The 24,825-nt window shown below is 40.6% G+C and overlaps 1 protein-coding gene across 5 annotated transcripts in view; it reads right to left on the reverse strand.

Moving 5' to 3' along the window:
• fli1 (Fli-1 proto-oncogene, ETS transcription factor) overlaps positions 1–24,825 on the reverse strand; it is a 46,517-nt gene that overhangs the window by 9,131 nt on the left and 12,561 nt on the right. For 3 of the 5 annotated variants that reach the window (XM_074680106.1, XM_074680108.1, XM_074680111.1), the window contains 4 exons: positions 22,406–22,617; positions 22,004–22,161; positions 20,732–20,935; positions 10,100–10,168 (listed from right to left, as the gene is read on the reverse strand). In XM_074680106.1, coding sequence (XP_074536207.1) covers positions 10,100–10,168; positions 20,732–20,935; positions 22,004–22,161; positions 22,406–22,617 — 643 coding nt within the window. The remainder of the gene's footprint in view (positions 1–10,099; positions 10,169–20,731; positions 20,936–22,003; positions 22,162–22,405; positions 22,618–24,825) is intronic. The other 2 variants (XM_074680107.1, XM_074680110.1) reach the window with 1 other exon arrangement.

The raw sequence follows: 24,825 nt of genomic DNA on the forward strand, positions 1-24,825 counted from the left end.
ATTTCTGCCTTGTTGAGAGTCACCTCTTCATGACAGTTTGCATGAGACTCTGGGCCTAAAGGAGGTTTTCGTTTTGTGATATCTCGCAATAAGACTTTTTTCTGGGCTCTTTTTCTAAAAACGAATCATAAACACTTGCTTTCATCCCAGATTTCCTCTGTGTATGGATCATAGCATTTCTATGACTACATGTGACCAAAACATAGACGACTGTTTTGAGTTTCAGTCCTCAGCTCAGAGTATCAGGGGACATGTGGAGGACTTTGAAGGGAACTCCGGGTACTTTGGGATTTTAATTAATAACTAGATGAATTTTTACACTGTGCATAATTTGTTGCGCCTGCAGAAACAGTTTCCGTCTTATGTTGACAGGTCCCTCTGGATTTTCTTGGACTGAGTCTGTTTTAACTTCAGCTTTAATCTGCTGTTTTGGGAATCCTTTCATCAAGGCCAAAAAATGCCCAAGCAGAGAAAACTGGCAGCAAACTATCAAGGGTAAGTCAGAGGATGCTGTCTGACTTATTTCACACAGGTGTATGGATGATGGCTGAAGTTATTCTGTTATTCATGTCCCACCACGAGCACTCACAGTTTTAGAGTTTGTTTGACACAGATTCCCCTGCCTGCTAAGACTGACGGCAACAACACTCTTAAGTATTTGTTTTGATTTTCATATTATTTTCCTCATGCTCAGGGAGCAGTTTTAAAGCCATATGGCTGCTTAAATGAGTGATTTGCACAGGTGAGGTTAGGAGGTGGCAACTTGAGCTTAAGCTTCTTCTTTTTTTCAGAAAAGCCCCAAATACGGATTTACTTTTGCAGAGAGGAAAACAAACCTGGAAGTGACGTGCAATGCTAGCCTGCATACTGCGTCTGCCTGAGCCGCTAGCATGGGTATGATGTAAACGTAGATATTAATTTTTTTTTTTTTTTTTTGACAAAAAGTACCGTGAAAAAATGACAACACCTGCTGTGATGAAACGGCGGATGATTCAGGTTTGTGAATCTTATTTGAAAAGTGTTTGAGGTTAACTCTGCTGGTTTGCTAAATGTTAGCTATGTTAGCTTACTACCAGTAAAGTTATAGGAAAAAGTAAGTGAAGAATAGCAAGAAAATGTAATGTACGTGTTTACATGGGTAGTAGGGTAGCTGGTAAACGTTATACAGTCCAAGTTAGAAGCGCCCTTCTTTTTTTTTTTATTATTATTTTTTGCTGTTAGTGGATGTGAGGTGTAGTCATAGACTGTATAAAACATGGACGTAGTCTCGCCGTCGTCACCCGTCTGTTTCTGAAATGGAAAATGAGGCACATCGGCTATAGCAGCCATATTGGTAGTGGCAAGGGCTTCACCTGCAGCCATAGGGCGCCGGCTGTCACGTGACCCTCAGGTGTGCCTCTCATTGGTGGAGCTTGTGATCTTAATAATTTCCGAATGGCCGTGTTAGAAAAAAATTCACCCCCTGTACAGTGGGTGCTGGTAGTAAAATTAGCGACTTAGTCAGGAGACGTTTTTTGAACCAGGCTGTAAATACGTTAATTTCTGCTTTGAGAGTGGCCAGAGCCAGCCTCAAGCGAACACTCGAGAAACAGCAGATTTTAGCACTTCCGCATTGTCTCATATTCCCAGACCGGTGGTTGCCGCTTGGGTGTATTCCCCAGAACAGTGATCTGAGGTGACTTCAATCAGCAGCTGGCTATGAGTGACATTGTTAATTGATGGTGTTATTTTGCTTAATTGAAGCACATAATGTAAACCATGCTGTTTGTCTGCTTTAAGGTAGTCAGAATTTGGAAGATGAAAGCATCATTAAAAAAAAACATCTTTTTTTGTCATAGGCTTAAAAATCCATCACTCGAGGCTAAGTCCCAGATCTTCTTCAATTCTAAATCCACCCCTGGTGATTTATAGAGTTTTCAAACATCTACAGCTGGCAGCGGTCTGAATTACAGTATCAACATTTCTGAAGTCACAGGATGGGATCACTATGCAATATACCTCTTTTCCATCACCTTTCCTTAAAATCTCCCTCACTAATATGAAATGCAAATGCTGCAAATGCTGCAAATGCTACAGACAGTTAGACACCAGTGACCCTAGTGACTGAGCTATAAAGCTAAAAGTTGCAGCGTTGACCTATTAACCTCCAACAACCACTACAGAGGAGAATTCAGTGCTCTCAGCTTCCACTGCACACACAGCCTCCTTCAATCACTGTACAATACTGCCCTCCTGTGGATCACAACATGTTGACATCCTGATTTTTCTGCAATGCAGTTAGTAAGTCTACCAAAGTAAGCTGTGCCTCCCTGTGGAGAAACTTAACTCTGGATCAAACTGTTAACAGACACACAAACAGAGACTGTGTGATAATTCAACAAACAAAACCTACATTGTTTTATCCATTTCTGAATTTGCAGATGGAAAAGTCAAAAATATTCAAATCAAGTTATGAGTCTTGAGCTACGATCAAAGACTGTTTTGTTGCTTGTTTTCTCATTTTAAAGAACTTCATCCATGAATGCAAACACTTCCTGCTGCTCAGAGACCTCCTGATCTCTGCTTTCATCTCCAGCTTCTCAACTTTTCACCCCTGACTTTCTAGCAAAGCACTGGTAGCTTTAGAGGGGAAAAGCAAGATGGTGAACGTGAAAGTGCAAAAAACACACCGTAAAAGTTGTGAAAGGGGTAAGACTGCAGAAAAGAATCAGGGGAATGTTTGTGAATGTGATCAAACAAATGAAAGAAGGACACAGCGATAAGAAGCGGGACAAAAAGAGGAAGAAAGGGGACAAATAACAAGCGGGTTGCCGTGGCTCAGCAGTGCTGTCAGGTTCAATCTGGAGTGGGCCGGCAGGATAGCCAAGGAGCAGCGACTGGGGGAGAGTCCTGGGAGACTCGCGTTTCCTGCCTGCCTCGCTTGCAGACAACCTCTCTTTGTTTTACTGGCCCTTTTTTCCCCTCTTCTCACCGCCAGCCCAACCTCCCCCTCATTCACTCCACACCACCCCAAAAAACACATCAGGGCTACCTCCATTTTTTCTAAAGTGGGGGTTAACAAACAGGAGAGGAGCGGGGATGATGGAGGAGAATCAAAGAGGAGTGACAGAATGTGAAGGAGGCACAGTCAGAGAAAGGGATTTTTATTGAGGAGGGAAAAAGATGGAGGCAGAGTGACTGGATGTGTTAAAAGGACTGAAAAAGGGAGAGAAGAAGAAGAAAGGGGGAAGGAAAAAAAAGCAGTCAGACGAAACACAACATTGGAATGTGAAAAGAAAATAATGGCATCAAACTCTGCTACCGTCTGGTATGGGCTGGATGAGATGCCCAGTAAAACAGACTTCTCTACCTTTTAAGATACCTGTGGTGTAGTTATGAGCAGTATACGCCTGTTACTGCAGACACAACAGCATGCAAGCAAAAAAAGACACAATAAAAATCTTTTTACCAATGTCATCGCTCAGTTTGAGGCTCAGCGCAGAAAGAGAAATTGCAGGAAAGTTTTTGAGAAGGTGCAGGGTGAAGAAGAAGCAGCAGAGGTAAAATGTACAAAGCCCAAGTGGTCGGGGGCTCTTGGGGCAAACCAGTCACACAAACACAGACACAGACCCGAATGTGCACACACACACACACATACACACAGAGCTGCCTCTTCCCCACCTCCCCCCCTCCTTCATTTTTCCAGGCCTCGCTCTGACTGCGACTTGAGCCAGTTTCCACTCTGGTCTGGGGTGTGGTGCATGCTCCTGGGAGACTTTGACTGCAGGACCAGTTAGTCAAAACAAGGCCTGAGCGCTAGACAGAGAGGGAAAGAGAGGCAGAGAGACACAGGCAGTGAAAGAGAGCGCTAGATAGAGTGGGAGAGAAAGAACAACTGAGCGCAGAGGGTGGCTGGAGAGAGGGGAGGCGATTATCGAGTCATGTACTGTTTTTAACCTGGAGTCTGAGCCAAGCAGAGAGACCCAGACAGAGCAAACTTTTTAATACCCGTAATGCAGGTGCCTTAAGAGCCATCTGTGTGAGGAAGTAGCCAGAGGAGAAGAAGAAACACAGTGAAAAAAAACAAAACAGCTTGTCTAAAAATGGGGGTGCACCTGAATAACCCCTGCAGGACAAGTGGACACAAGGACAAAGCTGCACGTGCCCATTGATTTATTCCTTCATACATTCCTTCAAGCTATGGGAAGTGAAATCAAACATTGTTTTTATCATAAAGAGAATATTCCAGCTTTTCTTATCATTATATTTTACTATGTAAAATATCTAAATATCTCAATGTGACGCCGCTTTAACGAATCACACCAGAAAAAATAAACTCTTATCAAGTGTTTTTGTCCTGTTTTCAGTGGGAAATTCCTTGTTAGACTCAATATAAGCCACATTCACCCAACTAGTCTAGAAAAAATGTAGTATTTCTAGTCATTTAGAGAAAAAAAAAAAGGTCTGAATTGCTTGCAACAAGTAAAAAAAGACCTGCCACTGGAACAAGAGAAAAGTTACTTGTATTGTGACATTACCTCAGTTCCAAGTAAATTGCTTTTGTTCCATTGGCAGATTTTTTTTTACTTGTTATAAGAAATTCAGACCTAATTTTTGTCTTTAAACAACTTAAAACGTCAAAGATATATATATATATATATATATATATATATATATATATATATATATATATATATATATATATATATATATATATATATATATATATATATAATCATTATTTTTATACGAATATCATTATTATGTATTATTATTGTGATATACTCAGGGGCATATTTAGTCATTTGGGGGCCCAAGGCAAACCCAGTCAATGGGGCCCTCCATGTCCTTGTAACTCATCTTCCTCAGAGCTAGACTGGCCTTCCCTGGGTCCACTGTCTCTTTCCCAGAATCAAGGCATGAGACAGTGCTTATTTTTTACATGGTAACTTAACACAACTAAATGCATTTCCTCAAGTTCTGTACTTTAGTTTGATTTTGAAAAAGTGAACACATAATTTAGTCCACTTTGTCCTGGATTTGAAATCTTTTATGGTCAATTGACAGCTTATTTGTCCCACAGTGGGGAATTTACAGAGTAACAGTAACAAACAAGAAAGTATGAAGTGAAAAACATTACAATAGGTAAATATTAAAAAAATAATTTAGTAAAGAAAAAAATATGTAAATATCAAGCACAACATAAAACTGGAAAAAAAAATCTACTGAAAGAGGTGATATTAACAGTTACTATTCTTTTTAGTACTTTTATTTTAAAAGTTAATGTATTTTTATTTGACCCCCTGTCCAGTGAGTTATGTATCCAAAAAAGAGATTTTGTACAATAATGTTTATCACCAACTCAAAAAGCTTGATTTTGATAAAATGATCCTGTTTCCTGGGCTAGATAAAGTCCTTAAAATCCTGAAAGTCTTATATGTTTATCTCAGATCTCAGAGCAACATTGTTTTTATTTCCAACTTGGTTGAAAATAAGAAAAAATGGGAAAGAAGTGTTTTTTACCACTTTCTTCCTGAATCAAATTTTCAGATGTGTTGTAACATGGAATAGCCCATTAAATAAGAAGGGAGGGGGAGTACCCACGATCATTAAAGATTAAGCCTTTTGATGTATTTTGAAGCATGTGAAGTAAGATTTAGAAGAAGAAATGCTTTCAATTGAAGAGAACTTCATAAATCAGTTTTTAAGAGATGCTTTGGGGGCCCCTGGGAATCTTTGGGCCCCGGGCAACTGCCTGTGTTTGCCTAATTGTAGCTACGCCCCTGGATATACTCTGTTTAATGATACATAAAAGATGGAAATACACGTTTTGAACGTAAACCCAATTTAAGGATGTATATGGACAGTTGTTGCCAAGTATGTACAATGAATTTGGAATTACATTATTAATCCATCATTGTGATATTATGATCCTATGAGTATCAGATGGTATGGTATGTATCTGTCTGGGTGGTGGGCACAAAAAAGGAGGGGGAAAATGTGTCAATATTGTCTGAAACATTAAGACATGTATCATTGTGTTAATGACACCTACTGACAGAATAAAGTATCAAAAAAAAGAAAAACAAAAACAACTTAAAACACGACAATTTTCTGGACTGACCAGTTGAATGAAGCTCATATAAAGTAAAACAAGACAATTTCTACTTAAAATAAGACGAAAACACTTGAAGATTTCAGGTTTCTGCGTTGCAGGCTGAGTTTGATGGGGCAGTTAAATAAATAAATAAATTTAGAGGTGAATCATCGTCATCGTCTTTCTCATTCAAAGAGAGAGAGAAAAAAACAGCAGCGGAGAATATGAGTGTCTTCGCTTCGAATTAAAAAGAAAAAAAATCTAAAATGTCATAGCAGGAACACCAACAGAAGCTTGGACTCGAGGAAGGTACAGAAAAAAATTACCAAGGAAAAAATCGGGTGATAAACAAACATCCACACCTAACACAGAAAAACAAACTCTACACGCAGCTTACTCTCAAAATTTAAATTCAAAGGGTAACAGATGCTACGCTGTGGTATTCAGGATTCCACCTACACACATGCCTATCCACAGGCATAACAGACTTTAGACACACACAGAGGCACACACACACACACACACACACACACACACACACACACACACACTGCCTTTCATAGCTGCTGCATTCCGTGTTTTATATGCTCTCTTTTATTCATAACATTGCATTTTACACCACCGAGTCTGGAGCAGATTAAGGGTTGTCTCCTGCTGCATGCTCGTGCTTACTCTACCCCAAAGAGCCTGAATGGTATTTGACTGTTCTCTAAAGGCAATAAGAAGTTGAACATCTGGCAATGTTGCTCTGGGAAAAGGTCGATAAAGGATTCTCCTGCAGCAAGACTTCTTTTATTGTTGAACTAAAAACCCAGACTGACCAAAAGCTCCGGTCAAACTCTGAAAAACATATTTGTTGCAAAATCTGGTTAAAAAAGCATCATAGTTTAAAGTAATGAACTCAGGGTCAAAGGTCAATTTAACAATCTATTTTTCATCAATCAAATAACTTTGAAGTCAAAATTGAGAGTCTGTCAGAAACTCAGGGCGCTCTGAACCAGAGGCTGCAGATCAGCTGGGCTCACTGGACGCTCAGTGTGACCGAAGCCCATAATAGAAGTCACCTCTTGTGAAAGGGAAATGCTGTTGAAGGGAGTGACCCTCTGTTCCTGCCAGTCTAAATACCTGGTTCTGAGAACCAGGAAGACCGGGGTCGAGGGTGACTGAGCAGAGTCTTATCTGGCCTGCCCATTACTCAATTGGTATTGAAGCGGGGCGAGAACAAGTACACAGCCTGCTAATGCTCACCACTGGGGCCGATAGTGAGAGGCAGAGGGCATTCTTGGACACTTATCAGACCTAGTGTTTCCTCTCAGCCTGCCTTGATAGGGCCCCTCATCCTGTGAGCTAGGCTATCACTGTTTTTGCAGTCCTCTGGCTCGTCTCTGGTGGTGACACCTTATAGCCGATGTAAAGGATGTGTAGCTTTTAATCAAGATACGCCGAGCAGCATTCAGCGAGTCGAGGTTGTGTCAGCAAAAACAATGTTTGTAGAGTGAAAAGGTATCCAGAGGAAAAAGACAATCATCCTGAGCTGCTGTGGGCGTTGTTCTTAGAAACTCAGCTCAGTGCTTCCAACAAAACAGCAGTCCTCATTTGACTGTTGCATCTCTTTCACTTCAGATTTCTCAGTATGAAAACTTTCAAGAGAAGAAGCTTTTGTTCAGCAAAAACACCCAGCTGCTCACATTAATGAGTGAGATAATCATAACTTTTACTCTAATATTCAACAAAAAAAGTACTTGGCATTAAGTTTGATGATTACTGAACTTTTCTTCCACTATACAGCTATGAAAATTCAACTAAACAGTATATGCTTGTATTACAACTGAAATGTGTCTCATGTAAATGGGATTATCAACATTAATAAAATAATAAGCCTTCTTTTTGGGTAAAGACAAAAAATTAAAGCTGTATTTAAAATGTTTAATGCCTTGATGTTAGGCTTTTCTCCCAATTCCATTCTTTTTATGATTTTTGGTGCGCTGCTTCCGTTCAAACTGTGATTTTGCATTATTTGATTTTTGCAATTTTAAGGTTGTTTTTTTTTTATCAGCAGACAACATGAAAAAGATAAATGATGATGACCATGATGTCTACAGGCTATATCAGGAGACGCATTTTCTAGGGGTGGAAGAAAAAATTCAATGTACCGAAGTATCAAGATATTTGTTGACAAATCTTATTTTTCCAAATTTCAACCCTTTATTTAAGTTTTTGTTTATAAGCTGGGTTGGAAAAAAAGTTGACATCAGATCCCCTGAATAAATCCTGAAGACTGACTTTGTAGACATCATCATCAATCAACTTTTTCACTTGTTCCAGTGTTAAAAAAGCAAACTAAAAATCACAAAAAAACAGAACTATATAAGGATCACGATTTAAACTGAATAAGCCCCCCAAAAATCATAGAAGAATGAGATTGTGAGAAAAGCATTTTGTCATGGTTTTAATATTTTCCTGACATCACATTACTACATAGTCAAAGAAAAACATTTTATTCTCTGTTGGAGAAAAGCTGTCACTTTAAAAAAAAATCTTGCTTACAAAGGTTAGAATGAAGGACTTAAATTTTGAACCAAACTAAAAAGAAAAAGAAAAGACTTTTGGACAAAAAATTCTCTGTTTTAAAGTTATAAAAATGTTCCCAACCTCACGTAAACATTTTTTTTTCAGGAATAATTCTGCTCAATTGTGAGGCTTGGCAGGCTTCTATGTGTGTAAGTGTCAGTGTCTGCCTCAACCCCCTGCTCTGCCTGTATGTTGACGTTTTGGTTGTATTGGGACATTTCTGGGCAGAGAGTAGGCATGGTTACATCAGCCAATCACAGCATGCCCAGAGGGCACATGACTGTGTGTGTTGATTAACAAGTGGAAGAAGCTGTCCTGAGTGGCTAGGATAGTGGATGTAGCATGGAGGAAGAAAAACACAACCAAAGTGAAGCAAAACACTAAACAGATAAAAGTTTTTACTAAATGAGGGTGAAGCTTGGCTCCACTTTCATTGCCTTTTGGGAAATTGGAGAGCAGCACTGGACGAAAAGCGACATAAGTTAGTTTTCTGGCAACCAGGTATGTGTCAAATATCTGTGATTAGCTTGTGCTAACATGCCAAGTCAGATGCATGGCTCTCAAGTCTCTCCCACGCAGAAACGTGGTGCTTCAGGTGGTTGCTGGGCTAGTGAGTGTGTTCATGTAGTCACGCTCTGAGGCTGTATGTGTGCGCTGCCGCTGGCACTGATCCAAGGGGGAGGAGCCCAGTCTGAATGTTGTGTATACCAACAAGTAACAAAAACTCCTAAGAGTAAATCTTTCAAACCAGCCAAACACTTTTTGCAAAATGTATAAAAGTGCCACATGCATACACTCTTTTAAACTCCAGTCTGGCCTGAAAAATGTCACTCCACACCTTCTGCCATATTTGCCGTGCACAATGTGTCTTCAGCACCTGTCTACCATGTTTCTCTTTCTAACAAACAAACCCATTCACAGGTCCTACGCCCTGCTTCCCTTCCACATCACCACATTAACCGTCTGCTCTTGCTCCTGCTGCTGCTGAAAGATCTGATCAACACACTGCTTTTGTCTTCTTGTTAATATGTTTTTGCTCTAAGAACACTTTGGGGCTTTTATGTACGCTCACAGGCAGCAGATCTGAGAACAAAAAACCCTGCATGGCTCATATTGTTTTTGGAATCATAAAAGGTGCACCTGCACTGAGCGTTGTCAGGGGCATCAGTGCTTGTGGTTTGGATTTGGGTGTGTGTGTGTGTGTGTTTGCAGGTTGTGTGTCTGTCTGTATCTGCCTGTTGCTTGAAAGTGCAGCGAATTAGACTGAACATTTTTATGGTTTATCACAAATTCATACTCTTTTTCTCTGTTTGTCTTTCATTCTCCACTTTATCTTATGAGGCCTAAAACCTCACCTCACCTCTTTATATAAAAACAGTTACAACAGCGCAAAACATACACACACAGATTACAGGATATCACTCAAAACATTTCAATACAACGTGTCCTTACCTTCTTTGGCGGCCAGGCGTGGGGATGGGTCTGTGTGAGATGGTGTGTTGTAGGATAATGATGAGCTACCTGTAAACAACAAGACAAAAGAAAGCATGGTGAGAAAAACACAACACAATCCTAAATACATTCAACATGTGGCTGATCCTAAACAAGAAACTGGTTCAGAAATGTGCCTTTTACATAAACCTGAAAACTGTACCAACAGTAAGTTTGATGCTTTTAATGAAGGGTGGCATGTGTGATTGTTTTTAAATTTCCTGTAAAGCACTTTGGGTTACATATTTTGTATGGAAAGTGCTTTATAAATAAAGTTTGATTGATTGATTGATAATGTGGGCTGGAATGAGACAGATAACTGTTCACTATTGTTCATTTACTGCAAACGCAAGAGTAATACTGTGTCTACAAAAAAAAAAAAAAAAAAAAATTCATAGGAGCAAAATATCCAGCAGGTGGCAGTAGAAGGTTCAGCTCATTCAGGATCATGCAGTGGCCTACCATAGTGCTCTTTTCATTGAATTCTTGAATTGTGCTCCTGCTTTTACCCAAAAATATAGTCTCAGCACTAAAATAACTCATGTCACACAGATTTAGTTCCAAATAAAGTAAATCCAGAGCACAGTTAGTCTTTCAAATGCAGGAAAAACCTTGGAGCCTGTCAGTGTTTTAACTGCAATCCTTCCTCCTGAATAATAAAGCCGGGGAGGCAAGAGTCTGCATATGGTTGCCTATTCATTTCACCTTATGGAGCAGAACTCGGCACTGCATTCCTGCACTTACACAGGCACCCTGGGCGGCACCAAAATGCTCTCTTAATTTTAGCTGCCCCCAGGCATAAATCAGCGAGTGGAAAAACAGAGCCAAAAATGCACAGAGAAAACACAAGAGCAGCTACTACGTGGGGAGTGTGAAGATTTAGCACTGCGATGGCCACGGAAAGTTGCTGAGTCGGGCAGATATATTTTCTGAATGGGATCATATGAAAAAAGGATAAAAAATGTCAAAAGCAGAGTTATATTTGTGAAGTGCTTTGCTCTGGATTGGACTGTGCTGCTGTAAGGACAGGGGGTAAGGGGCCCATGGTGGCAGACTAGGGGTCTGTTTTTTTAGGGGCTGGCGGGAGAGGGGGGAAAAGAGGTGCTCCACAAATGTATTCTAACCTCCCAACACCCCACCCCTTCCAGTCCTACCTACTCCACGGCACCCCCAAGGCTCTGGGTCTAGTTTAGAAACCTGGGGGCCTCTGAACAGGGGAGCCATTGTATGAAGTCGGGTCCCTGCGCAGCAATCAAACGCAGCTCCCCGTACAAAAATAATTCCACACGCAGAGTGTAAGCGCACGGGGGCAAACGAGCCACCAAAGCGCCATCTTTGGAATGAAGCAGAAAGTGTAAGAGAAAGATGAACAGACAGGAGGAGGGGAGGGAGAGAAGGGAGGAGGAGGAGGAGGAGGAAGGGGCCATTAACCCTTTTCCTACTGTGTGCCACATATGTGGGCTGACCCAGACAGGCAAACAGGCAGCATTGCTGAGAAAACCTCAAACCACCCCGCAGAGAAATTCAGGACTGCTGTACGGGAGGGAAGGAGTCTGAGACGGAGACGGAGAGACACAGCTGACTGTTTGGTGGAGGGGGTCCCGGTCGTGCTGCCGATTTATTTGGACGGCTTCTTCCTTCACTCAGAAAACAAACATGTCCCAGTAATCTGACAGCACGGTGGGAGCACTGGCCAGTGTTCTGCCTCCAAGACCCTCACTCTCTCTTTCCCTCCACAGTCACATCTGCTCACAGTCTGCTTGATTACATAACATTCACAAACAATTTTCTTTTCTCTCTCTCTTATGACTGATGGGTCTTTCAGAAAAAGCCCTGTCCTTCACTTTGGCACCCCCATAATATTGACAGAGATCCCGGACAGCTTGTTCAGCATTGTGATTGACCTCCATCAGGCCTCTCTTGTTTATTCTGTAAAGCTATGTGATACTGTTGCCTCAAACATGTGGTCTGAGCTTTGTCAACAAACTGAGGGTTCCAGTCACCCTGTTTTTGGGCATCTTGCCACCTGGAGAAAGCCAGATGGGCTCCAGCCAACAGTAAGCCATCATTCCAGCTCTATAGGATAACGCAGGAATGTGTCACTAATTTCATATCAGCCTAGAACAGTGCATTACAGAAATTTCCATCAAGCTTAAAGGACATTTAAGCTGTGGCTTCCAAATCTTCTGATGCCCAACTCCTCAGTGTACACCATTACTGAACATTCTTACAATTTTTTACCAATCAAGCTACAATGTCAGAGCAAAACCAGTGTTGAAATCTCACATTTCTACAATTTTATTTCCATTTTTTCAACAATCTGACACTGATGTTGGATTCTACCATGTTTCAGCTGTGAGCTCCATCCTCCTCCATCAGCCAATGCTCTGTTCAAACTTACACATTACCACATGAGGAGAGGCTCTTCTTACACAAAAACAAACACTAAGATCCACAACGTCCAAAGTGATGGACAACACTGAGCAATCAGGATATGGTGCCTTGCTCAAGGGCATTTTGATAGTTCTCAGGAAATTATGCCAACAGCTCTCCAGCTATCAGCCCAATACCCAATCTTGCTTAATGTCAGGACTTGAAACAGCAACCCTTTGGTTACAAAGCCAAGTCCCTATGGACGGAGCTACTTCCCCCCATATTTATACATATAGTGAAAGCCATAAAGAAGTCTCAGCCATACAGTTTTATTCACCCAGAAAGATTTAGTTAGTACACCCAAGTTGTTTAGCTATGCAGGTTCAATCTTAAAAAAAACATGGCTACCTTCAACCAGGACCCTGTGGTTAATGAATATATGCTCACATCAGTCGCTAATATCAGCAGGTTGGCTATGTAGACAACTTTAACATCAAAGAGGTTACTTCCAGGGATCTTATTTTTCCTGTTTAAGAAAAGGAAAACAGCAACCACGCCGAGCTAACATGTTAAGTTGGTCCTGGTTTTACTGTGACTGTCTTGTTTTCAAACCCCATCCACCAAGTCCCAACAAATATCACAAATTTGTCAATGTGTGGCGTTTGTTTGCACAGTGATGCTTATAATACTGACAGAACCTGATGCAAAAGTCAGGCAGATAAGATGTCAACCAAAGCATTTTTCATGAGCCTCAGAACAAGAGATGCTGGTTTAAAAAGGTTTAATTTTAACCAAACAATCACATTATTGGGGGCAAGCAGTGGCGTGCCCCTCCTCATGGCCCAATTGTTAAGAAGTGCTACAGTGCCCTCTAGGGTGACAAAACACTTATGAAAGTGCCCTCTTCAGAAGCCAAAACGCGTGCTACATGGCTAACTCTTGAGCCAACACATGCACTGAAGTGCACTCTTATGTGCCAAAACACATGCTGAAGTGCCCACTTGAGTCAAATACGTGCTATAATGCCCTCTTGGAAGCCAAATGTGCATAAAAGAGCCCTTTTTAGTCAAAACATGTGCTACAGTAAACTCTTGAGCCAACACACATGCTAAAGTGAACTCTTATGAGCCAAAATCTGTGCTAAAGTGCCCTCCTGGAAGCCAACACATGTGCTAAAGTGCCCTCGTGAGGTGCCAGAACATACGCTGAAGTGCCATTTTGGGAGCAAAAAAGTATACAAAGCGCCTCCATGACTCAAAACATTTGCTAACATGCCCTCTTATGAGCCAAAACGTGTGCTAAGGTGCCCTCCTGGAAGCCAAAACATATGCTGAAGTGCCATTATAGGAGCAAAAAAGTACATAAAGTGCCACCATGAGTAAAAACATGTGCCAAAATGCCCTCTTTTGAGCAAAAACCTGTAATACTGTGGCCTCTCAGAAGCCAAATGTGTGCTGAATTGCCCTCTCAGAAGCCAAATGTGTGCTGAATTGCCCTCTTGGACGCCAAATGTGCACAAAAGAGCCCTTTGTAGTCAAACTATGTGCTACAGTGAACTCTTGAGCCAACACACATGCTAAAGTGAACTCTTATGAGCCAAAATCTGTGCTTAAGTGCCCTCCTGAAAGCCAACACATGCGCTTAAGTGCCCTCGTGAGTCCAAAGATGTGCCAAAGTGCCAAAACATACACAGAAGTGCCATTATAGGAGCAAAAAGTACATTAAGCGCCTCCATGAGTCAATACATGTGCTAAGAAGCCCTTTTATGAGCCAAAATATGTGCTAAAGTGCCCTCCTGGAAGCCAACACATGTGCTAAAGTGCCCTCATGAGTCCAAAGATGTGCCAAAGTGCCAAAACATACACAGACGTGCCATTATAGGAGCAAAAAGTACATAAAGCGTCTCCATGAGTCAAAACATGTGCTAAAGTGCCCTCTTATGAGCCAAAACCTGTGCTAAAGTGCCCTCTTATGAGCCAAAACCTGTGCTACAGTGCCCTCTTATGAGCCAAAACCTGTGCTTAAGTGCCCTCTCAGAAGCCAAATGTGTGTTTAATTGCCCTCTTGAGTCAAAACATGTGCCAAAGTGCCAGAACATGCGCTTAAATGCAATTTGTGAGTGAAAAAGTACATAAAGCGCCTCCTTGAGTCAAAATGCCCACCAAAGTGCTCTTGTAGGAGCCAAATGTGAACTCTAGATTGCGCTCTTCGGGGTCATATAGTGCGCCTAGCTTCCCTGGGAAACACACTAAATTTTGTGCCCTCTTTACTTGTGAGAAAGCGCTGTATGTGTCTTTTTTTTTTCTTTCACCCCTGCTCTTCAAAAAGCCTGTGAACGCCACTGGGTTCAAGCATGTGTCATGAACTTCTGTTGGGCTGTAAGGACACCTGAACAAAGCCGCAGCTCGTTGTCCTCAATAGATAATTTTAATGTGACTTTCTTTTTGGATTCAGAAAAAAAAGAAGTATCAGTGACAGAATTTCAGGGTTTTGCAGTTGACCCAAATCATCATTCTTTACTGGGAACTAGGCTTTAAGTAAGAGCATAATGGAGCTCTAAGCAGCTAGCTTAAATTACAGCTGAGCTCATCTCAGTGTTTACATAAATAGCAACTGCTTATTATCCACCTCCACTTATGCTAATGTGATACGTACATAAATTCTTGTAGTGCAAAGTGTCTGCACCCCAGCAGTCAAGTGAGCAGCCACAAACTGCTCTGTAATGGTGGCTAACAGCAGACAGCTAACAGCAAAGGGCGCTCGGCCAGACTGCTGAGCCCCTCTGCACCAGTGATAATCTGCCAATAGAACGAACTAATGCAAGGGGAGCTCAATAAAAATGTTGTGAGGGGAGAAGGAGGAGAGAGAGGGAGAGGCAGGGCTCTCCAGACCTCCTTTTTCCCTACTCAGCCTTCCAGCCCAGATGTTTATGGTCTGTATAAACTATTGAGGGCTCGAGAATGTCCCCCACTCCGAGGCGAGCTGCAGCGGCGCAGGAGCCCAGACTTATCACTCTCCTTCTCTCTCTCTGTGTCTCGACTCCCTCGCTGTAAATCCATCCAGACACACAAGCAACGACGACAGCTGGGAAACAGAACTATTGCTGTTCTCCAGCAGCACTCAATCATGACCACCTTGGACAATTTCCCTGCGATTCTTAAAAAATAGTCAACCCCCTAACTTCAGCTTCATTTTTCTTGCTCACACTCGGCTACTTTAACTGTTCACCCTGTCTTCAAAGTCCCTTAATAGCTACTGTAAAACGTCTCCGTCAAGATCATCAACTTTATCCAATTTCTGCAGGTTTTGTTTTTTGATCCTCTGTGTATTTATTCTGAAGTGTCCCCGGTCTGACTCACATGCCCTCCTCCCCCTTTCTCTTCTTGCATCCCTCTGTGTCAGAGGATACAGACTTTCGTTGTCTGAGGTTTTGCTCTGCTCCTTTTCCAGCACATGTGGTATCAAACCGACCTACATGGGTGCGATAAAGCAAACAGTCCGCGGTCCCTCCTTGACAGACTAATTTGAACAAATTCTCAAATTGCATTCCAAATTGAAAGCACATTGGGGTGCGGGCAGCCATTACTTATAAAAATCTGGATAAGTGACCAACAATGAGGCCAAAATAATGCATGGGCAACTACCCTTGTTACTGCAAGCAGCTGAGAAGCCAGACAGATGTTCAGATTGTGCCAGCGGTTGCACCAGTGTGGGTGTCTGCGTGATATTTCTGCACATGACGTGGCAGGAATGTTTTGTTATCGTATGGTCGTAGGGTGGGGAAGCGTGTCCTTGCCCCGTGCCGTGTACATACAGGGCTTAATGACTTAGAGGAATGTTAATCAAAGGTTCAATAAACAGAAAAAAGGCACACATGATGCACACAGATGTGCTGCTTTACCCCCGTGAACTATTCCGTTTTTGAAGGAGGATTGAGGGGTAAAGTGTGAAAGATTGGCGAGTGAGATCAGAGGAGGACATCACACGACCTGGGATCGCTAACACTTCCAGGGCTTGGCTCAGCCTTTCCCTTTTTCTGAATTCTGGAAGCTCGGCAGAGCTCCAGCTCTCGTGAGTGAAGCCAGAGGTCTATTTTCTGGACGGGGTTACTCCTTGTCTGTGATTGTGTTTGTTTGTGCTGCGGGGGGAAAAGAGAACGGTTTCAGTTTCCAAATCGTCAGCCCTGCAGGGTCTACACTGAGCCCCCACCCTCCTCCTCCTCCTCCTCTTCCTCCTCCCTCTCAGTCTTCCTCAGACGTTCATTTACTAACATGGTTCCTCTTGCCCTTAGGCTCCCAATGTCAATAATACACACTGCCTGCTTCTCAGAGAGCTGCCCTAAAACAGGTCAGTCAGTCCAGGCACGGGACGGGAGCATTCATCTTTTTGATTGTCGGGAAGTGATCCAAAGCAATTTCAACTGGCAAGTGGAGAGGATTCCCGAGACATCTCTTCTGTCTCCAAAACACACAAGGTCTAAATCAAAAAAAGAGCAGCGTTGGGCAGAGTCGCGGTGTAGCACGCCTAAGCCGCGGCTAAGTCCCGCAGCCAGTGGCCGTAATGAAAACTGCTCTGCGGAGTGTGCCCAGTGGCGGTCAGACAGATCCACCCGCTGCAGCGCTGCACAATGAGGCTGTTATACTCATGACAAGCATCTCTCTTTGCCCAGACGCTGTGCATAGAGAAAACTGTTGACACCCACAAAATACAGTTCCCATTACATCACGCTGAGGCCCATCGCAGTTTTTTGGGAGTAATGTTAAATTTAGTTGAGCCATCAGTCACTCCACCCAACGTGGTGTCATGATATCCTGCAGCCACAGCAGAAGCAGCTCTTGCTGTTTTCAAGCACAGAATGTGAAGAATCCAACAAACTATTGTTCTTTTACCTCAGACAGTGACAATATTTATGATCTTTTTGTTAAAGAAAACAGCGTGTAGCTGTTGGAGAAACTAGACATCTCTGTGTATTCAAACCAACAGTCACGCCAGATGTTACATCTTACATCGTAACATCATTTGCATACTGCCTCAGAAAACGGCTCAGTTCCCCCGCCAGAACATATGAACCAGGATTGCATCGAGGAACTCTTCAAAGGTTAGAGCTTCAAATTTAGTTGCCTCCATTGCAAATTGCAGCTCAACTTTCTCTGCCGTGCTGAAGACAAAAGGCCTAGCGTGATTCCCGAGGCGATGCACCTGGCCTTCATCTCTCTGGACCATGTGGTATAAGGCGCTGCAAAGTCAAGTGGGGGATGCAATTGATGGTTATCTTTAGACTGGAAAGAACCTTCTTGGTTTCCATAGCCGTCTTAATACTAGGCTGCCATTATGGAGAAATGAGTTTCCAGTCAAAGCAATATAACTGTTAAATGATGGAAATATGAGTTAGTGTGGTGACAACGAAGTGTCACTGCTTTGGTTTGGCTTTTTTTGTTCACTTTTCATCCAGAATAAAAAAAAGCAGGCCTGTTTGAAAGGAGGCATGTGCTCTCATTGTTAATTTTAATTTCCATTCTTTGGCGACACAGATTCCAAAGAAAACTTTACTTCCAGCTCAAAGACACAAGACGTAAAGCAGGAATGCCAAAACTACTGCCATATCACCTCCTTATGTTGGAAAAAATACATCTGAAGTGTTCTCTCCTATCTTTTCCTTCAATTTTTCTTTCTGATTATTATTGTTATTATCATTAACTTGAGAAACCTTGCCAAAATTAAATCCATTCTAAGTTTCAAGGACACTGAGATTGTAACAGTCTTTTCACCTGCCTGAGCCACAGAGACATCAATCATCAGTTCAAAACTCTGCTGCCAGGATTTTAACCAGAACCAGGAGATGTGAGCACATCACATCCAATTTTATCCTCCTTACACTGGCTCCCTGTATGTTTTAGAACTGATTTTAGGATTTCACTGACTAATTTTAAAGCTCGTCATGGTCTCAAACCTCCCTTCATTTTAGACTTTTTAACACCTTATGAGCCTATGCGTCCATTGAGCTCTTTAAATGTGCCAGTGACCTGACTTAAAACCAGAGGAAACATGCATTTGCAGTCCATGCTCAAAATCTTATCAAGTGTTTCTTTCTTGTTTCCAGGAAAAAAAAAAAAGTTTTATGCACTTAATATGAGCAGGGGTGTATTTAGTCATTTGGGGGCCCAAGGCAAACCCAGTCAATGGGGCCCTCCATGTCCTTGTAACTCATCTTCCTCAGAGCTAAACTGGCCTTCCCTGGGTCCACTGTCTCTTTCCCAGAATCAAGGGGTGAGACAGTGCTAATCTTGTACATGGTAACTTAACACAACTTAATGCATTTCCTCAAGTTCTGTTCTTTAGTTTGATTTTGAAAAAAGTGAATACATCATGTAGTCCACTTTGTCCTGGATTTGAAATCTTTTATGGTCAATTGACAGCTTATTTGTCCCACAGTGGGGAATTTACAGAGTAACAGTAACAAACCAGAAAGTATGAAGTGAAAAACATTACAATAGGTAAATATTGAAAAAAATAATTTAGTAAAGAAAAAATATGTAAATATCAAGCACAACATAAAACTGGAAAAAAATCTACTGAAAAAAGAGGTGATATTTACAGTTACCATACTTTTTGGTACTATTATTTTAAAGTTAATGTATTTTTATTTGACCCCCCTGTCCAGTGAGTTATGTATCCAAAAAAGAGATTTTGTTCAATAATGTTTATTACCAACTCATGAAAGCTTGATTTTGAGAAAATTATCCTGTTTCCTGGGCTAGATAAAGTCCTTAAAATCCTAAAAGTCTTATAAGTTTATCTCAGATCTCAGAGCAACATTGATTTTTATTTCCGACTTGGTTGGAAATTAGGAAAAAATGGGGAAAAAGTGTTTTTTTACCACTTTCTTTCTGAATCAAATGTTCAGATGTGTTGTAACATGGAATAGCCTGTTGAATAAGAAGGGAGGGGGAGAACCCAAACCATCATTAAAGATTAAGCCTTTTGATGTATTTTGAAGCATGTGAAGTAAGATTTAGAAAAAAGAAATGCTTTCAATTGAAGAGAACTTCATAAATCAGTTTTTAAGAGATGCTTTGAGGGCCCCTGGGAATCTGGGGACCCCAGGCAACTGCCTGTGTTAGCCTAACTGTAGCTATGCCACTGAATATGAACCACATTTAACTGATGTGTCCAGAAACATGTCTTGTTTCAAGATATTCAGAACCAAAAAATGAGGTCTGAATGACTTGTAACAAGCAAAAAAAAAAAAAAAAAAAACATCTGCCCATGACACAAGAGAAAAGTTTCTTGCATTAAGAGATTATTCTAATTTCAAGAAACTTGACAGGCAAACCTTTTCTATTTCACTGGCAGATGTTTTTTTTAATTGTTACAAGCAATTAAGACCTCATTTTTATATTTGAAAATTGAAATAAGACAAGTTCCTGGACCTGTCGGTAAAATGTGGCTCATATTAAGTGCATAAGACAATTTTTACTGGAAACAAGACAAAAACACTTGATAAGAAGTTCAGTTTTTTTGCAGTATGTCTGAACAAATCAGGTGTACTGACTCAGTAGCCTCTTTTTTTTTTCCAAGTTGTTAAAAGACAAAAATGAGGTCTGAATTGCTGGTAACAAGTAAGAAAATCTGCTTGAAATTGAAATTTGCTTGAAACTAGAATGATGTCCTATAACACAACTTTATCTTTCTCTTGTTCGATTGTCATATTTTTTTTTACTTGTTACTAGCAATTCAGACCTCATTTTTTTCTTTAAATTATAAAAAAGACATTTTTTTCTGGGCTGGTCGGATGAATAAGGCTCATATTTTCTCTAAAAAGACATTTTGTACTGAAAATCACTCTAAACACTTGATTAGAGTTCAGTTTTTTGCAGTGTAAACCATCATTCTATCAGAGAGCCTTCACTGGTTTTACTCAAGTTTTTATTTTCCTTTTTTTTTACCTCTGTTCTTCCTTGCTTTATGATTTTCTATCCATATTTCTTTCTTTATACCTGATCTTCTTTGCTGCCCAATTTTACTGGAATATTATTGGCTTTTTGGTTTGAGCTGCCTGTAAAGCACTTTGTAACTTTTTTTTTTAAACTGTGTAAATGAAGCTCATACTATTACTACTACTACTACTACTAACGATTATATTGACGATAATAATAATGAACAAGAGTCCTTGATTTCATTGATATCATATCATGACACAACGTTGTGGATGGTACTTACTTTCCCTGAGGTAATTGAGATGAGAGAGAAGCACTTCGGCGTTGTACATGGTGGTGAGCCGCAGGAAGTCGTCCTTGCCCATCTTGCAGAGCTCTTTGCCGTCCGTGTTCTGAAACATGGCCGTATCAATCTCTAACAGGCCGTACTCTTTGATTGCCCACTCAAGCCACTGGCGCACGTGGTCCTGGGACCACAAAGATGGGTCTGCAGGTAGACAGAGGGGGAAGACAGATAGTTTGACTCTATTACTCAGTTGTTTCTGGACAGAGCTGAAGCCTCGTCTCTGGAAAGGTAAGTCCAGGGAAGCAATGAACAAATTGGAAACAGGTTTTTATATCAGTAGCAGACCTTGTTCAGATGGTTGTAAATATTCTTTGTTTTATTTTTATCACATGGATAGGGTTAGCATGTGGGAGATGAGTCACATAAGGTTCCAAGGGAATATCTTCCACAGAGTAGTCCTGACTCCAACATTCCCTCCTGTTGTTTTCAACAACTTTCCAACACATATGAAACCAGCCTCATGTATGAATCAACAAAAACATATTATTTGTGAGTACCGGGCCTAATTCTGATACACTGTGCAGCCAATTTGGAAACCAAACCCCAAACTTACCACTTGTGGTTAAGGAGTGGCGTCCATGTTTAGCTACTATTAGGTTAGTGGATGAGTGGCCGTTTGCCTCAGTTTAGCAATAACATTTCAATAGGCTTTTTAAATGGAAAATGCACCAAGGCTGCATTTCATTTCAGACATCACATGTGCTTAACCATGGGAAAATACAGCGATCCTCTCTGGCTCTCTGACTTGAGTCAAACAACATAATCGACTGCGACATTTGGATGTGTCTTTTTAAGGCTGTAACAGAGAAACTGCACTTGTCACATCTGCACTGACTGGTTTTACGTACTGGACGAGCAGTAAAAATCATATATGAGGCTGGAAAACAAGCACACCTCCCTACCTGAACACACTCATTTGAGCTCCCACGGGCCACACAAACCACTGGAACAATGGCTCAGCCAATGAACCAGCTGTATAGAAATGGGACCCGTAAAAACTTTACAGCTTTCCAAAATTACACCCAAAAGTAGAGTAACAATATCTCTAATCACAAAGGCAGGAATGGAAAACAAGTATGGTTTTTATCTCTGGATGTAATGAAAAATGCTTTTGTGAGTTAAAACACACGAGTCATGTTTATCTTATAACAGATTTAATTCCTTCTGGTCATGTAAAAGTGTGCATCATGGTTGGAAAGTTCTTCTTACCTGCAGGTACGATGACTCTCCGCTCGTTGGTGGTCATGTTTGGGGGAGGGGCATTTTTCTCGTCCATGTAGTTTCCATAGTTCATCTGAGATGAAGTGTCGTTACTCCCCACCAGCTTATTACATTTACCCACGCTGCAGTCGACTGGAGACTCCCTGCTACACAGATACACACAAAGAAGACAGGTGTAGGAAAACTGTCAGCAGATGAATTTGGTTTTATTTCATCTTCTTCAGACACTGACTCGACAAACTTCCCATGGCCAAGAAGATTAAGGCCAGAATATGATAAGAAATGACACACAGCAGCTTATAGTGATGAACATTGTCAGACTAAGACACGCTCAGTTAACACTTGAAGCCCAGAACATATAAGTGACAGGATGTGGTTGTCATTCCATACCTGGATCCATTCATGTGCTCATATTCTCGCTTGACGTTGACCCGCACCGGCTGGTTGATCCACTCCTGCTGTGGAGGTAAGGGGTTGATTTTGTGGGTCTGGCCGTAGTCCTGTGTGCCAGATGCAGTCATGTCTGTTTTGGGGAGAGGGGCAGCAGCAGCGTACGGAGGCTCAAATAAGGACTGGTCTTCACTTACCACTGAAAGCGCCTCCTGTAGATGGAAGAGACCAACATTTGGTTTGTATTTCTTGACTCAGTGCAGGGAAACAATCAAAAATGTATACGATACACTGCAAAAGATAGAAATCTTTTCAAGTGTATTTGTCTTATTTCACTTGATATGAGCTACATTCAATTTATCAGTCTAGAAAAAAAGGTTTTGTTTGTTATTAAAAGACAAAAATGAGGTCTGAATTGCTTGAAACAATTAAAAAAAATCTGCCAATGGAACAAGAAAAGTTTTCTTTAATATTTGCCTAAATTTAGAAAAATGTCCTAATGCAAGTAACTTTTCTCTTGTTCTGTTGGCAGATTTTTTTTACTTGTACAAGCAATTCTGACCTCATTTTTGTTTTTAAATTATTTGAAATATGAGATTTTTGGACTGTTAAGGTGAATGTAGCTCATATTAAGTCTAAAAAGACCATTTTTACTGAAAATAAGATTAAAACACTTGATAAGAGTTCAGTTTTTTTCAGTGTAGTGTTTCGCTTGGTAGAACACTGCAAAAAACTGATATCAAGTGATTTTGTCTTATTTTTAAGTAAAAGTTGTCTTGTTATACTTGATATGAGCAACATTCACCTGACCAGTCCAGAAAAACATCTTGTTTCAAGTTACTTAAAGACAAAAATGAGATCTAAATAGCTAGTAACAAGTAAAAAAAAATGATGGAATAAGAAAAATTTGCTAGAAAATGTGCTTTAAACTAGAACAATGTTGTAATACAAGTAACTTTTCTCTTGCTTCATTGGCAGATCATCATTTTTTTTTTTTACTTTTTACAAGCAATTCAGACCTCATTTTGTCCTAAAATAACTTGAAATTAGACATTTCTCTGGACTAATAAGTTTAAAGTGGCTCATATTGAGTATAATTAAACCGTTTTTACTTAAAATAAGACAAAACACTTGATATGGTTTAGGTTTTTTGTAGTAAAGTGCTTTGAATAACTTAAGAGAAAGCACTGTTTTTTTTTTTTCTTCTAGAAATGAAACTACAAATAGCTAGCTTAATTTAGCTAAGCATTAAGCTTGGAAGAATAATAAAACTTGCTGCGTTCCTCCTTATGGCTCTAAAAAGGTACATCAACAAACATCTTTTAAACAGGGGCGTATTTAGTGGTTTCGGGGCCCAAGGCAAACCCAGTCAATGGGGCCCTCCATGTCCTTGTACCTCATCTTCCTCAGAGCTAGACTGGCCTTCCCTGGGTCCACTGTCTCTTTCTGAGAATCAAGGCATGAGACAGTGCTAATCTTGTACATGGTAACTTAACACAACTAAATGCATTTCCTCAAGTTCTGTACTTTAGTTTGATTTTGAAAAAAAGTGAATACATAATTTAGTCCACTTTGTCCTGGATTTGAAATCTTTTATGGTCAATTGACAGCTTATTTGTCCCACAGTGGGGAATTTACAGAGTAACAGTAACAAACAAGAAAGTATGAAGTGAAAAACATTACAATAGGTAAATATTGAAAAAAATAATTTAGTAAAGAAAAAATATGTAAATATCAAGCACAACATAAAACTGGAAAAAAAAAATCTACTGAAAGAGGTGATATTTACAGTTACCATACTTTTTGGTACTATTATTCTAAAGTAAATGTTTTTTTTTTTATTTGACCCCCTGTCCAGTGAGTTATGTATCCAAAAAAAAGATTTTGTAAAGTAATGTTTATCACCAACTCAAAAAGTTTGATTTTAAGAAAATTATCATTTTTCCTGGGCTAGATAAAGTCCTTAAAATCCTAAAAGTCTGATATGTTTATCTCAGATCTCAGAGCAACATTGTTTTTATTTCCCACTTGGTTGAAAATAAGAAAAAAAATGGGAAAAAAGTGTTTTTTACCACTTTCTTCCTGAATCAAATTTTCAGATGTGTTGTAACATGGAATAGCCCATTGAATAAGAAGGGGGGGGGGGGGGGGGGGGGTACCCAAAATCACCATTAAAGATTAAGCCTTGTGATGGATTTTGAGGCATGTGAAGTAAGATTAATTTTTTATTTAGAATCTGGGGGCCCCAGGCAACTGCCCCTGTTTGCCTAATTGTAGTTACGCCCCTGCTTTTAAACCTACCAAGGCTTTCTCTTCACAGGAAGACTAACTATGTGTTTGCTTTCCTGGGACTTAACGTTACATTTCGTTTGTACATATCCAAGACACAATGAACAGTTGCAGGCTGCATCACCCGCCCT

This window comes from Halichoeres trimaculatus, unplaced genomic scaffold, assembly GCF_033239565.1.
Source record: "Halichoeres trimaculatus isolate MK-OKI-2021-1 unplaced genomic scaffold, fHalTri1.1 fHalTri1_scaffold_9, whole genome shotgun sequence".
NCBI classification, from domain to species: Eukaryota; Metazoa; Chordata; class Actinopteri; order Labriformes; family Labridae; genus Halichoeres; species Halichoeres trimaculatus.